The following is a 17,178-nucleotide window of genomic DNA, read 5'->3' as shown; positions in this document are numbered from 1 at the left end:
TCGATAAAATCAATATAGCCGAGCTTTTTAGAAGGTAGATGGCAGCACTCATCTATTTTCTTTCTTTAAATTTTTTCTGAATCGTTTTTTTTAAAAGCAAAACTGTAATTGAAACATTTTTAATATTTCCATTGGCTCCAATTACGGTGGGCAAAGTATCTTCAAAATACACGTAATTTTGGTCACCGAAACTAATACAAACGCGCCGCAATAGAAAATTACGGTATAAGTTTTAATTTCAAATATTTGTTTAAATAATCGATTTTTATAAAGTTAAACATTTTTTTTAACATCTAAATAACATAACCTTTTAGTTTAATAAGTCTTAAATTGACTTTATACAATAGAAATGTCGAATTTTCTAATTCAAAAGTGTTTTTACTCGAATCCCGCCGCAATTAGTGCATTTACCCTATAGGAATATTCTTGTTTTGATAGGGGAAAAAAAATAAAATCCAATATGTATATCAAAGGAGGGATTTTCATCTTAATTGAGGAATTATTGAATTAATTATATATTATAATATTGAATTACAATTCCTCCCATTTGTGATTATATAATATTTTTCTGTTTGTTTATTAAATGTAATATTACATATAAGTGAGAAAAATTTAATTTCTACTTTCAGACGGAGATCGCAAAACGTTTGAACGCTATTATTGCACAATTACTTCCGTTTTTAGCACAAGAGGTGAGTATATAGCTTTATTATTTTTATGATTTTAATTTACCCCGATCGAAAGAGACAACAACGCGATAATAATAGCATGGCTTGCAGCATCAACAACAAGTGGCACGAGCTGTTGAAAGGGCTAAGGAAGTCACTCCCACGGAAATCAACGCCATAATTGGGGTAAATTTTTTGCTAATTTCATCAAAATTATAATTTGAAAATTAAAAAATTAATATTATTATTAAATAAAATAAATTTTTTTATAAACTTAAAAATTTCTTTTGCTTTAAGAGCGTTTACTTGCAGTAAAACTTTTCGACTTTATTTTATCAATTCTTATCACTATTACCGTCAACAGGGGAAATTATGGATAAATAAAGGCGATTTTTTCAGTTTCATTAAAAAAGAAATTTTTTTGACGGAGCTATTTTAAACTTAAACACTGTTCCATAATTACCTCGCATTTCGGATAATTATAGATTATTTTAATTCTAAAAGCAAGTATATAACATATTTTCTTTGTCTGTATATTAAAAAAACCATCTAAAAATATTAAATGACTTAAAATTACTTCTAATAAGCTCTTCAATTAACTTATGAAAAAAATGTTATAAATTAACATTGAAATTGGGTAAATATTAATAAACTGATACTTTTTTTAAGACTAAGTTGAACCCTAATCGAATTAAAATTTATTTTACGTTTTCTAATAGAAAAACTTGATAAAAACTACACAAAAACAAATTGTTCTTTCCTCGTTAGAAAGTGAATTTTTTGTTAATATGCAGTTTTTATTTTGTTCCCTAATTACCCAGAGAATATAGGTTTTTTTGGTTTTAGGCGTTTTATTTTACTCATTAAAAATATGTAAACTAAACTACTTACCGTTAGTATCTTTTAATAACTTTTATTAAATTCGGAGAAATTTATGAATTTTTGTACTTTTAAAAAAAATTACCTTTTTACTTTTTTGAAGTTTGACCATTTTTTTCTTGTTGCCAGTATCAATAAAAATAAAAAAAATTTAAGTTGCTTTGCAGACAAAATATTAAACTATTATTTAAAACCAGAACCAAATTGAAACAATTTATTATCAAAAGTTTACATATTTACCTCTGATGATGTTCCATAATTACCCTTGTCAACAGTATAGTTCTTTGTTAATAAGAAAAGGTAAAAAAAAGGCACGCTACATATAAGAAGGTTTTTGTTAATTAATTATAATGAATTTTGTTTTCTTTTCAGCAGCAACTACAGCAGCAGGGTTTGCAAATGCAACAACAAGGTCTGCAACAATTATTGGTAAGTGAAAATAATTAGAATAATTGATAAAAAAAAATATATTAAGAAGGAATGTGCCATAACAAAAAATAAAGATTTTTTGATGCTTTTGAAATATGTTAAAGCTGAATTAATTTCACGTAATTTTGTAAAGTTTAAACAATTTTCATCGTCTAGTTTTGAAAATATTTGCAATTAAATTTTAACATTATGTCTTATGGAGTTAACATCTTTAATTAACCTATAAATTTAGCTTTTTTAACACTTTCAGTAAAGATATGTGACGCTCCACGATGAAATAGTGCTTAGCTGTTTAAAATTTTAGGTTATGTTTATGGTAGTTTTTGCTTTATTAAAGATTTATTTTTGATTATTTAACATCAAAAGCATTTTTTACTGAAATATTGCATCTAACAAATAATTAAATAATAATAGTTTGTACCGAAAACTATCCACACATCACATAATATTTCCAAAAATAATTTTGAAATATTTCACTGAAATTTTGGAATATTTCAGTGCAAAGTCTTTGAAATATTGCTACAAACAGGAAAATGTCCGCTTATGAGGAAATATTTATGGTCAACTTGAGAAAATTTTTCACTGAAATATTCTGAAAATTTTCAACTTAAGGCCAGGTCCAAGTCGAGTCAGCTGTTCCTTTGAAGTTTCAATGGAACAGCTGACACGACTTGGACCTGGCCTTAAGGAGGGTGGCGGGTCAACATAACCTCAAAAACCTGTAAAAACTAAAAAATTGTTTTTACGCAATCAAAAATATAATAAATATTAATTTCAAACAATTTTAGAAGATCTAGATTTACTCTTTTCAAAAAAAATTATTTTTTTCCAAAATATTTTGTCAATAATTATATTTTTAACATTTAGTTTTTTTTTCTTTTAAATCAGACAAAAATTGTAATTTTTAACCAATTTTTATAAACAAAAGTTCTTATTTTTACTGCAAAGTTTAGTTCTGTCAAAAATAGCTATAAGCACCCTTTCACCGTCGAGCGTGACATGTAGTCCTAGAAATATGATTTTTTAATAAATTAAACCTCTAAAATATTGTAAAAAATTTTTAAATGAGACTTCACCATCGATTAATATATGAAAAATATTTTTAACCTTTATGGGACTAAGGGAAAAAACATCTTCTATGGGGGAACGAGGTACCCGGGTACCTATGTTTAATTTATTGAAGATTTTACATCAAAATGAGCAGTTGAATTAACTTTAAGTGTAGTGGACGTTTCAATGACAGTAGTAATCACATAATATGAATACAAATTAAAAAGAAGTCTTATTTTAAGGCCGAAAATAGGTCTTATTTTAAGAGTCAACATTTTTTAAGCAGCTCTGCTGAATTTCAGCAATGCAATTTCCATTATAACTACTAGCGCTGATTTTAAGACTCATTTTAAAATAAGATTTTCTTTTGCTAATAAAACATTACCATATTAGTTGATTATTAAAAAACTGTCCATTACATATCGAATTAAACATAAATTATTAGAAAATTACTTACCTAAATTTTTAAATTACTAATTTTTATTTAAATTGCTGTTTTAATCCTTTTTTGTACAGTAATAAATTAACTTTTTCATTTTCGAATATCTTCTAAGGAGAAAAATAAAAAGGTAAAAATCCATCTGTATTTATTTTGTAAAAAAAAATTACAATTATTATATTCCCTGTAAAATTTTCATACGGGATCTCGTCTCATTAAAATTTTAAAAACTTTGAAAATATTACAAATTTAATCTAATTTACATTCAATTTCTTTTTAATGTCAACATTGAAGTTAATCAGTTTAAACTTTATTCTATATATTCAACAAGAATTGAATGTAAATTAGATTAAATTTATATTATTCTCAAAGTTTTACAAATTATTAATAAAACGAGATCTCATGAAAATTTCATAGGGAATATAATTGTAATTTTTATACAAATTAAAATCTAATGGATTTTTTAACTTTTTATTTTTCTCCATAGAAGATATTCAAAAATAAAAAAGTTAATTTATCACAGTACGAAAGGATTAAAAACCATAAATTAAATAAAAACTCATAATTTACCAAATAAAAAAAAAAATAAAAAATTTATCAAATAAATGCATTGCTATACAGTTAAATAAATGTTTGGTTGATTTAAATAAATTATACAATTGAATATACTTTTATTTGAATGAACCAAATGATTTATTGCATTTGATTAAATTTTAATCTTAATCGTAACAAAAAGTTTGTTACTTATAAGAAAATGATTTGGTTAAATGGAACAAACACGTTTAAATAAAAATTTTGTTTCTGTTAACTAAATGAATTTTATGCATTTATATTGGAAAGAACCAAATTTTTATTTGAATTTACTAAACTTTTTAATTGTATTAGACAAAATAGGTTAATTAAACTGTTTTGTTAAGTCAAATTAACTTTTTGTCTAAGTGTACAGAGTTTTTTTTTTTGAAATAATTAATCAATCCAGTATAGATACACAGAAAAAACCTAGTCTCATTCTGAGTTGAGTTTTTTTCTGTATAATTTTCGTTGGAGTGACCCATCAGTGAATATTTTTAAAAAGCAGCATTGAAAAATATTATTTTGACTTTTTGAGTAACGCAATTTTGAAATATAAATAATATTTATTGATTTTATATAGCAACAAATCCAAGCTCAACAAATGGGAGGAATGTCGCCTGTTGGATTTTTGGGATTTGCGGGGGCAGCAGCGGCAATAGCTGGGGTGCCACCACATCTTGGCCCCCCTGCTCATCCGGCGGCAATAGCCGCTCAAGCACAGGCGCAAGCTCTTCTTAAATCGGCGGATTTACAACATCGAAGCGCTGCCGCGACGCCTGAGGATCGTAAATCAATTACTATTACTGAACTAAGGCGATCATCTTCACCTCCGGAAAAATTTCGCACTCGCACCCCAGACCTTGAAAGTGATCCTAAAAGGCGGAAAGAAGAGAAACTCACTCACGTAAGTCACTATAATTTACTTGTACAAAATATGTCTTTTTATTGCTATACACTGAAAAAAAAGATTTTGTGTTTGCAACAAAATCGTTTGACTAAGCAATTTTGATTCTTCTAATCAAATTTTGGTTAGCTGAAACAAAGTCGTAGAGTTATCTCAACCAAACATTTGGTTAGGCCAACAAAATTATTTTGTTGAACATTTTTAAATTCCAACCAAAATTTAATTACGACAACAAAATAATTTAGTTAACACAACAAAATATTTTGGTCTAGAAAACCAAATGATCGTTTGTTGTTCTAACGAAAATTCGGTTACGACAACCAAATAATTTAATTCGCTCTCGTACTTTAGAACAATTAGTTTAAATCTCTCACAAAGATGATGGTAGTCCAGTGGTCAGAGCTCCCGACTCGCAGTTTAAAAACAGAGGTTCGATCCCAGGAGATGAAATTTTTTGAAGTCCACAAATATTTCAATTGGATAAATATGAATTACACGTTAAATTGATACTAAATAATAAAATAAATAAAAAAGATAAAATGAAAAGAAAGAAGCTAGAATAAAATTTTTAATTAAAAAAAAAAGTTGGTTTGTTTGATCAATCAAACATTTTTGTTGACCTAACAAAAAAATTTGGTTGCGCTAACCAAACATTTTTGTTATGACAACAAAAAACACTCAACCAAATTTTTCGGTTGACTCAAACAAAAAATTTTGTTGTTTAAATACCGAAAAAAAATTTTTTGTTGGCCCAACCAAATTTGAGTTGCTCTATAACTAAACATTTTTCTCATACGATATTTATAAAGTTGAGAAAAAAATGATAAATTAAAATTTAATATTTGAGAAGAATTAAAAAAAAAAAATATGCCCCAATCTTTTTCTTTAAACATTATTCTATAAAAATATAGAAAATGGAAATAATAAGTTTAATCGGATTTTAATACAAATTGAATGTATACATAAATTATCATATGAAAAGCGATTCGAGCAAATATGAATAAGAGTTAAGTGAAAATGAATGGATATAATAAAGACAAATAGCAATCAGTATATTAATTAGATCACTAGGCTAATTGGATGCTAATACAAGGAACATATTTTTAGATATTAAATTTAGAAAATACAAATTCATATACATTAGGTTATTAATAAATATTTAGTAAAAATGAAAAAATTAAAGAAAAATTTTATTTTTAGAAATAATACAATTTTTTTTAGAAATGAACTAATTTGTTTTAAGGCCTACTTTATGTAACAAAATTGGAATAGTGATCGATTTTTAAAAAATGCAAACATATTTTTTTTTAAAAATGCTAAAACGACGACCCTTGTCAGAGAAACTGACTAGCGCCCGACCAGGTTGTTACGCTGCTTAGAACCAATGTCCTATTTAGAGAAAAACTAGTCAGGTCCTTGTTAGTTTACCCATCAATTACCTTATTTTGTTTGATAATGTTTATTTTAAATAATAAAAATAAACAATTCAATTTATTATAAATTTAGAATATTAATTTGTTCAAAATAATTATCAATTAAATTAATAACTAGAAAGTGTCAGGGTAAAAAGAATTTTTTAGTTTGAGGTTATGTTACAGTCATCATACACCTTAACAAAAGATAATTTTCAAAACTTAACATTTTTTTCAAAATAGGAAAACTGTCGCGACTCAGGCCAAAGACCTATTTTAAATTATAATTGTAATATTATTGTCAAATTATTATACAATACTCTCTAAATCTGAATCAGTCATTATTTCACTGATTAGCAGTAGAAATCTACTAATTGCCATAGCGAGAATTGAGCAACTGATAATTAGTAGAAATTTACTGATTCAATTAGTAAAATATAAATTACTGATTGAATCAGTATATGGTACATATGGCAGCGGCCGCAAAATTTACTGATTTAACAGTTAATTTTAAAGGTTAAGGTTTTATACAAATTCTATTGCTTGCATATTCACTAATTATATTAGTAAATTTCAAAAAATAACTGAAACTTCAGTTAAAATGAAAAGTACTGATTGAATTAGTAAAATTTCTACTGATTCAGATTTAGAGAGTATATAATTTTATATATTATTTAGGGAAAAAACTCACAGATAAATAAATTATTATAAATAATAAAATATAATATATTTTTTGTAAAGCGCGAAAAAATCAAAAAAGTCTAAATATACTGTTGTGGTCAGAGACCCAACACAGCAAACACTTTATGTTTAAAATCGTCAGCAAAGAGTTAAACGAGAGGCAGGAAAATCAGAATGAAAAAGTCGTACCGCATACATATATACATATATATATATACTAGGGAAACGAAAAGGAGCGACGGGACAAATAATCTAATTTAATTCGAGGGCTCCTGGGGCGCGGCCGCCTGTTTTCATGGTTTTAATTATACGTTTTAGTTGATGTGAGCTGCGCACAGTTTGTCGCCTCGACCCGTGTAAAACTGACAAAGAAACCATTTTTTTCACTTTTTTTTTTGTTAAAAAAGAAGATATTTCCTTACATTCTTTTTATCATTTTTTTCACTATAAGAAAAATGAATTAAATTATGAGAAATTGTAATAATAAATTTCAAATAATGTGTTTTTAAATTGTTCTCTTAAGGTACGAGCTGAGAGCAAATTAAATTATTTGATTGTCGTAACCAAATTTTGGTTGGAATTTAAAAATGTTTAACCAAATAATTTTGTTGTCCTACTTTCTAAATCTGAATTAGTAAAAATGTTTACTAATTTAAATTAGTGACTCTCTTTTTGCTTTAGAATAAAGTAAAATTTTACTAATTATTAGTAACTTTTACTAACAATTAGTAAAATTTAACTAATTCTAAAGCAAAAAGAGAGTCACTAATTTAAATTAGTAAACATTTTTACTAATTCAGATTTAGAGAGTAACCAAATGTTTGGTTGAGATAACTCTACGACTTTGTTTCAGCCAACTAAAATTTGATTACAAAAACCAAAATTGCCTAACCAAATAATTTTGTTGTAAACACAAAATCTTTTCAGTAACATAATATTTTTGCTGTTTAAAAATTTGGTTAAATGATAAATTCAATTATATATATAAAAAATATGTCTGTGAAAAGTTAAATTGGCTAAATTAAACAATCAGAGAGTAGTAGAAAGAAGTGAAATACAGAGAAGTGACGAGAAGAAAAGAAAAGAAAAATGGATGAGTGAGTGAAGAAATAAAGTGAAGCAAAAGGTGTGTATGTGTATAGAGTGAGAGAGAGAGAAAGAGAGAGAAAGAGAAAGAACGTTTACCGGAAATGAGTTCTCGCGTGTCCACGCTCGACTCTTGGAACTACCCCCCCCTTTTTTCCACCTATTCAGGGGGTAGCTATAGTCGTAGTTCTCAACCCCTCAGGAAAACATTAATCAAAGGAGCAGCGGTGCACCCCGTTACCGGTACGACGAAAGATGGAAATGCCAAGCCAACACGCTCAAAGTATTGCGGAAGTGAAGTTAGGTCAGGTTGCCTCCTTCTACCAAATAGTTTCCCTCTTTGGATGCTAATGTTATACACCGACATTGAATCGTTTCTTAATGGTGTTATTTCAAAACAAGTTATAATTATTAGAACATTTTGCATCATCTCTGCTTTTCATTTATCGTTAATGTCGCAAAAGGCGCATTGAAATCAAGAACACAATTATAGTTTTTTTATTTTCAAAATATTTACAAATATTTTTATTCTCTAAAATTAGTAAAATTTTTTAACTATTTTGAATTAGTAACCTATATTTTCTTTTTTACTTTTGAACTTTTGTTCAATTGTACTGATTTGTTAGTAAAGAAATTTTTTTAGTACTAATTAATTGAAGATTACCAATATTTTTTAGTAAAAATTTTTTTTAATTAAATAGTTAAACTTTACTAATTCAAAGGCTACTTATTCCAATTAGTTACACTGAAAGAAACGATTTCTTACGATTACCATTTCGTAAGAGTATTTTTGCTAATTTATATTAGTTACTGTTACCATTTATTTAGTCAGCCTAACCATTTTGTTAGTAAGGTAACTAATTTAATAGTTATTCCAACAAACTATTCAGTTAAACCAAATAATAAAATAGTTTTGCTAACTAATAAAAATGGTAACCACTAGTAATAAATTAGCATAAGTATAGTTTACTAACTAAAAATGGTCACCTCAAAAATGGTAACCCCAACAAATCTTTTCTCTCAGTGTATACAATTTTCACTAATTATACCGTTAATTACTCTCTAAATCTGAATTAGTAGTATTCTACTAATGAAAGAGTGCGTGTTCGTTTACCAATTGAATTAGTAACAGTTTTGACTAATTTTTAGTAAAAACCTATTAATTGCTAGTCGAAAACTACTAATTCATGGAGTAAATCGACTTACTATAATTTAAAATAGTATAAAAAATATGACTTACTAATGAATTAGTAGTTTCCTACTAGCAATTAGTAGTTTTTTACTAAAAATTAGTTAAAACTGTTGCTAATTCTATTGGTAAACGAATACGCACTCGTTTATTAAGAGAAAACTACTAATTCAGATTTAGAGAGTAGTTAAATAATTAAAAATAATGATAGCTCTTACAGTTCCCGAGCCTTTTGAGCTTTTACATAGAATGGTAATAAATGACACTCTACTCTCTAAATCTGAATTAGTAAAAGAGTTTACTAATTTGAATTAATGACTCACTTTTTGCTTCTGAATAAGTAAAATTTTACTAATTATTAGTAACTTTTACTAACAATTAGTAAAATTTACCTAATTCTAAAGCAAAAAGTGAGTCACTAATTTAAATTAGTAAACATTTTTACTAATTCAGATTTAGAGAGTATGTAAAACCTCAAAAGGGTCAAGTTTGAGAGACTGTATCTCGGAAACTATTAGAGCTATCACGTTGTTATTTTTTGCAAATTGTCACACTCTAAATCTAAATCAGTGAAATTTTCACTGATTCAGTTTTAGAGTGCAGGAATTTAGTCAGCTTTAACTATCATTAGTTTCAAAGCTATATTGGAAAAACTGAAAAATACCGAATTTTGACTAAAATCACGAAAAAATGAGTTTTTTTTTGCAGAATCTATATCTCGATGAATTTTTGAGCTACATGGTTCATTTTTTTTATCAATTTACTCAGAATTTTATACACTTTCTTTTTTATAATACCTATATTTTTATGCTAAAATGTCATGTAAGGCGGCAATTTGCAAAAAACTGATTTCTAGCACCTATTTCTTACAAAATTTTTATGTTACGGTATAGGAGTTCCAAGTACCAAATGGTACTTTATTTTTACTCCAAAATAAAAGGTTTAAGTAACAAAAAATTAAAGTCCTGAGTTAAAACATAATATGCCTTGTTTTTTGACTATAATTCGACTGGACTAAGGTAAATGTCCCAATTAGTGTCCTACTAAGAATGTAACTTTAGTTAATAAAGAAAAAACTCGATTTATATTCTTCCATGGAGATAATTTTTCACATTAATATAAAGGTAATCATTTTTTGAGCAGAAAATAATTTTTATTTGAGTATTATTATCAAAATATTTTAAATTTTCTTTTTCTTTAAAGTGATGTTATTGTACCAATTTGTGTCCGACGAATTTTAGGTTGCCCCTATTTGTGACCTGAGGTGTACCAATTAGTACTCAGCAGCCATATTTGTGTCAAGAAATGTAACTAAAGGAAATAGATGTTCACTATTTGGTACACAAACATAAAAATATGCTTTGTCCTAATTAGTGTCTTTAAAAAATACTCGATGTTCTTACACTGTCACATTTTTCACATATTTAAATAATTTTAGGTTAAAATATAAAAACTCTCACAATAATTTTCAAAATTAAGAGTTATAGAATTAATAAATGAAGTATTTTTCAGAAAAATGTAATAATTTCTTTAATTAAAGTTGTGTTATTGTATGTAAACACAAATAGAATCATTCTCATTTTAGTGTACGTATTTGTATTTTTAGGTATACATAAAAATTAACTTACCTTTGCATGAAAAAAAACCTCCAAACAGTAAAACTATATTATCTTGAATTATTTACTTAACAATTTAATTCAATATTAGACGTTAATTATCCTGTGCTAACAACATTCTGTTAACCTGTCTAATGACAATCTTTATAAGATGGCGGCATACTTTCCTCGTTTTGGCAGAGAGGGCGGCAGTACAAATTTTCAAAATTTAATTTATAATTATTAAAGAATACTAAGACCCTAAATGCAAATCTACACGAAAGATATATTATGTAATATTCAAAAAATATTTTTTTGAATATTTTTCTAAATTGTTTTTTATTTTATTTCGTGCATAAATGTGCAAGTGGACACAAATTGGGACATTTACCTTAGATACCAAAAGAAAAAAACTAAATTTTTTCCAACAAAGTATTTCTCTTAAAAATTTTTCTCCCCATTAAAATTGCCTTTTTTTGAATTATTCTCCACCGCTGCTATAATTACCAAAAGATAAAAAAAATAACACCCTCCCCCCCCTCTCTCTCTCTCAAGTCTTTTCGGGAATCCGCGCGAAAATATTTCACTATCTTGGCAGTAATTAAAGACCGATCTTATATCTTGAAATCGTTGGAAAATCTAAAAGAAAAGTATCCGCGATTTTCTATTTTCAATTGTAATTCACGACGCGGCCACTTTCTCAACGATTTATGCGTGATATCGCACCCAAACTCCCGAGGCTCGACAGACAGAAAAAAGGAGAAAAAGAGAGGCAGAAAAAAAATCAAAAGAGAGAGAGAGAGAGAAACGAGGGGGCTTTAGGCGTCAGTTTTGTTCGGTGGTAAAGCCGGCGTATAGTAATCGAAAAATGCAGGACATATCCATCAGGAAATCCAGAGTTTTTAATATTATATATAGACACACTGGACAAGTCCTGGATATAGGGTTGACTGTGTGTATGTGTGTGTGTGTGTGCGGGTGAACAAAAAGAGGCAAAGAGGAGGAGAAGGAGAAAAAAAGAAGAATATACACGTCGAGAGACCGAACGACCAACCAACGGTGTTGGACAGTGACGAGCGCGGGTAGGTATAGGACCCACAAAATAAACTGAAACCACCCCTTCTACTCTTTGCCCCATACCCACCAACGTTCATCCAGGATGCTTCAACCGAACCCTACCACCCCTTCTACTTCTCCTACTACTCGGCGGTGGTAGCTCGACCAAATAAATTACACCGCTTCGTGACGCGAAAAAATCCAACGAGTTGCAAGAGCGAGCGAAAGAGCATATATATATATATATAGAAAGAGAGAAAGAGAGAGAGGAAAAGAGAGAAAGAGAAAGGGTCGAGTGCGTGAGGAAGTGAGAGAAAAGAAGCAGCACACTGAACAAAGTGTAGATGAGAGAAGAACAAAGATAGAGATAGGGCGGAAATAAAGGGAGAGGGATGTATATACATATATATATATATACTCTGTGTAGGAGGAGGATACCGTGGTCCGCTTTAATTGGTTCGACGTGGTCAGATGAAAAATTCAACTCCCACCATTCGAGATGGTATCTCTGTCGATGTAGACCAACACCGAAGAGCAAATACATACTATAAATGAGTTGACCTCTCACTATATATTGAGAATAATTAAGGTTTTCGTCTTTTTATTTTTTCACTTCAAATTTTTCTTTTCCGGAGAGAAAGAGATTTCCACCTATATATATATGGGGCAAAATTTCATGCAAAAATAACCACTGTTCAACATTTGACTAAAATTTTAATCACCTTCCCCCGGTCTACAGTCCCAGGTAGAAAAATTAACATTACTAACGTTACTAATATTACTAACGTTACTAATGTTACTAATGTTACTAACGTTAGTACCTATAAAAAAATTAAGAAACTGTTCGTAAATTGTATTTTTGCAGAAACTTGTCGAAAATCGACCACCAGAAAGTATTTAATGTTCTTACCCGCACTTTTTATAATTTTCATTCCTATTATCACTTCCACTTTTTTATTTTCATTACCGTTTCCACTTTCACTTTTTCTAATTCTCATTCCCACTTCCATTCCCACTTCCACTCTTTCTAATTCTCATTTCCACTTTCACTTCCACTTTCACTTTTTTATTTTCATTACCACTTCCACTTCCACTTTTTCTAATTTTTATTCCCACTTCTACTCCCATTTTTTCCACTTCCAATTTTCATTAGCTGTTGCCATTTCGACTAAAACTCTTTATAGTTTCCATTTACATAACCATTTCCACTTTTTTTAATTGCAATGGATGGAAATTAGAAAAAGTGAAAGTGGTAATGGAAATGTAAAAAATAGGAATGGAAGTGGGAGTGAAAATATAAAAAAGTTGTAATGAAAATAAAAAAGTGGAAGATGAAATGGGAGTGAAAATTGGAACAAGTGGAAGTGGAAGTGAAAGTGGGAATGAGAATTAGAATTAGAAAAAGTGGTAGTGGCAATGAATATAAAAAACTGGAAGTGGAAATAGGAATGGGAATGAAAATTAGAAAAAGTGGAAGTGGCAATGAATATAAAAAAGTGGAAGTGGAAATGGGAATGAAAATTAGAAAAAGTTTAAGTGGAAGTGAAAGTGGTAATGGGAAAGTAGTGGCAAAGTTTCCGTGAAAATATATTTTAGAAACTCTTAATTTTTTTATAGGTACTAACGTTAGTAATATTAGTAACATTAGTAACGTTAGTAACGTTAATTTTTTCACCTGGGGTTTTTGATAAGAATTAATAATAATAATTTATAGATGAATTACTAACACTTAGTACTAAATGTTATGCAAATTGCAACCTGATATTTATAATTTTTTTTTTAAATTGGATCACAGAAATTTTGCCTCATGTATCACCGTCCAACACGTTTTTTCACACACGAAAAAATCAATGATTTTCGGAAACTGGGGGCCAAAAAAAATACCCGTGTCTATCCGTTTTTGTCATTTTTTGCTTCTAGGGGTAAAAACAACCCTTAAATGAAACGTGAGAGGACATCTGTTATAAATTAATAATTTTTAATGAAACCTGGTATCTTGAGGCAATCTTGGAAATCGAAATTTATAAAAATTCATCGAACTCTTCACACTGTTAAAAATCGGACTTTAACTTTACACTAGAAAGATTAAATTTATTATAGTTTTAATCTCGAACATTGCGAATGTTTTTATTTAATTAGCTCAAAGTTTTTTGTCCAACCAATGACATGCAAACATTCACACTTTTCGAGATTAAAAGTATTTCAATCTTTTTAGCGTAAAGTTAAAGTCCGATTTCTAACAGTGCAGTTTGTACTTTAAAATTCTGACTTTTGATTCGTATTTAGCGACCCAAAAAAGCCCTAAATACCAAGTTTTATAAAAAATTAATAACTTTTTAAATTGTTGACCGCCATATTGGATCCGCCATTTTGAATTTTGAAAATCTGACATCATTTTTCGTAATCAGTGACCTCAAAAACCCCAAGATACCAGGTTTCATAAAAAATTTTAATTTGTAATAGATGACCTCTCACCTTTCATTCAAGGGTTGTTTTTAGTATTTTAAACCCCTAGAAACAAAAAATGATCTAGTATAACGGACAGACGGGTTGAATTTTATCAAACGGTGTATATGTACTGCGTTTTTAAACATACGAAAGAAAGTATAACTTTTGTCTCAAATTCGAATCAAAATTTTGTGTAATTTCAATCTGTATATTTTTTTAAAATAAGAAATATTAATGGACAACTTAATCTAAATTAAATAAACAAGTAAGAGTCTTTCAGTTTTGCACGGCAGATATAATTTTTTCGAAATTTATTTTTTTTTCTTACTTTTTAAAAGTGAAAAAAAAGAAAGATTGTTAGAGATAAATAAGGTTGTTAGTTTCTGTAGTTTTAACAGCAGTAGTAAATAACAGTTTGCGTCAGAATTACTAGTTTCTATTCCTTTGGAATTAATCGTAAAATACAATTGCAGTGAGAAAACGTTTCAATTTCTTGTAATTATTGTACCAGTAGTAAAAGTCTGTTTTAGCCAGACTTCTAAATTCTTGTTATGCCTCGATATCAGTAGTTACAGAGAGTTATCGTCAGACAACGTTGTAAATTTTTGTAATTTTTCATGATTCAGTAAAAGTTAGTTAGTTATTTTGGTCACAAATACATCCTCAAACACTTAAAATCCTCAACCAAGGCGAGGAAATAGGTATTTAATCTTAGGGAAAAAAATTCTTTTCGTCGAATCAAAATACTGAAAAAAGGGTTTGGTTTTGATAACAAAACGTTTGGTTGGTATTTAAGCAACTGAATTTATTTTGTTGCCTCAATAAAATTTTAATTGTCCAAATCAGAATTCAGTTGACACGACCAAAATAAGAAAAAAATTTTTATTTTTTAACTAAAGTTTGGTTGGGCCAACCAAGAAAAATTTTGATTGCTTAAATACCATAACCAAATGTTTTGTTGTCAAAACTAAAACCTTTTTTCAGAGAACGTTTGTAACTTCAGTTGACCCCTTGTTAAACTTTACACAATTTATTTTTTAAATTCTACACATTTCAATTGTACAATGTTAAAATCTACACAAATTTATTTCGTAATAAAAAATTAATTTTATTAAATTCCACACCGTTAAATTGTGTTGAATTTAACATAATTAATTTTTTCATTAATAAAATACAGTGTAGAGTTTAACATTGTACAATTGAAATGTGTAGAATTTAAAAAATAAATTCTGCAAAGTTTAACGGTGTGCAATTTAACTGTGTATAGAATTTTACGCGTAGGATTTTAAAGAGTTGCAGAATTTAAATCTGTAATATTTGAACCGTCCCAAAAGAAGCTGATTTTTACCATCACGATACCTATACTAAAGATTTTAGATTATGTAATATAAATCTCATCATTGCACCTTCAATATATTATAAATATAAAAGTGTCAGAAGAATGCCCAGATGAAAATTCGATGTAGAGCCCTTGGTGACGATTTGCCGAGAAAAAGATGGGGAGCTGAGCAAAAAAAAAAAAATATATATATATATATATAGTCTATGCGAAATGGGAGCAGAGTATGCAGATCGTCATACAATAAATGCGATATTTGCGCTCTTTTTCGTTTCGTATACAGTAGCTGAAGAGCGAGGAAACGTAGCTGCAGCAGCAGCCTGGTGCTTTCGGCTTCAGAGTGTTGTGTGCGGGAGTGAAGGGGTTATCGGGGTGCTCCTAGGTGCACTGGGATGAAGGACGCTACACCCCCCCTCCCCCTCCTTCCGCCCAGGAGGCAGAGAGGATAGCTCGGGAATGGTATAGATTTTTATGTCTGCGAGAAATACAAAATGATGGATATAAACCTCAACCCCTCACGCCTCCTCGCCTTTCGAACCACCGCGCGCTGTCTCTCTCTCTCTCTCTCTCTCACTAACCCTCCCTCCTCCTCCTGTTGCCCCCCCCCCCGAGCCACCCATCCAACTCTACTCTTTCCGCCTGGCGCTCACGTTTCCCACCCTCACCCTTACCCTCGAACTCACCCAACTCTGCTGCCTCTGACGCACCCCCCCCTCGTCGGAAGCTCAGAGCGAATGTTTTGTCATCATACCAACCCACCAAAGCCTCATCTCTCTCTCTCTCTCTCTCTCTCTCTCTTCCTCTTTCTCTCTTCATTCCTCCCACAGCATCACCGACACCCAACGCTCGTCAAGCGACTCACAACCCCCCGCTCTACTTTTACACTATGCTTACTCCAAGGCCTCAACAAATACCTACGCACTTGTGCCCCTTTGACACTCACCCTTATATACAATTTCTTCTTTACGGCTATCCAAACAATATGATGTCTTTTTTTTCTTTCTTTCTTTCTATCACTATACACATATACATATATAAATATATTCACCGAGATTATTTTTGTTTGCAATTTTCTTTAAATCTGCTCTCGAAATTTAAATCAGTGAAATTTTTAATGATTTTCACTGTGAAATATATCACTGATTGTAATATAGGTGGAATTTTATTGATTTAGATATAATCATCACTGATTGATTCATTCATTAACCCCTTGGCTGTCGACGAGATTTTCTTTGCTTGAGCTAAAAGTGTGTTGAAAAAAATTTGAATGGATTTTTATAAAACTTGGCATCTTAAGCTTTTCTGAGTCGCTGATTACGAATCCAATGTCAGTTTATCAAAATTCAAAATGGCGGATTCAATATGGCGGACAGATTTTTTAAAATTCATCATATTCGCCTGAAACTCATTACTGTAAGCTTTTCGGGGTC

General features: G+C 29.4%; 1 protein-coding gene across 11 annotated transcripts in view; it reads left to right on the top strand.

Annotated features, from left to right (window-relative positions):
• Positions 1 to 17,178, top strand: part of LOC127290907 (protein groucho-like) — a 117,490-nt gene that overhangs the window by 64,248 nt on the left and 36,064 nt on the right. For 7 of the 11 annotated variants that reach the window (XM_051319736.1, XM_051319731.1, XM_051319733.1 and 4 more), the window contains exons 6-9: positions 630 to 692; positions 768 to 854; positions 1,920 to 1,976; positions 4,619 to 4,942. In XM_051319736.1, coding sequence (XP_051175693.1) covers positions 630 to 692; positions 768 to 854; positions 1,920 to 1,976; positions 4,619 to 4,942 — 531 coding nt within the window. The remainder of the gene's footprint in view (positions 1 to 629; positions 693 to 767; positions 855 to 1,919; positions 1,977 to 4,618; positions 4,943 to 17,178) is intronic. The other 4 variants (XM_051319738.1, XM_051319741.1, XM_051319740.1 and 1 more) reach the window with 3 other exon arrangements.

This window comes from Leptopilina boulardi, unplaced genomic scaffold (assembly GCF_019393585.1).
Source record: "Leptopilina boulardi isolate dan_hultmark-lab unplaced genomic scaffold, ZJU_Lbou_2.1 LbouV2_95, whole genome shotgun sequence".
In the NCBI taxonomy this organism is placed as follows: Eukaryota; Metazoa; Arthropoda; class Insecta; order Hymenoptera; family Figitidae; genus Leptopilina; species Leptopilina boulardi.
Note: the sequence above shows the minus strand (reverse complement) of the source record. Positions and strands in the feature narration are given on the sequence as shown.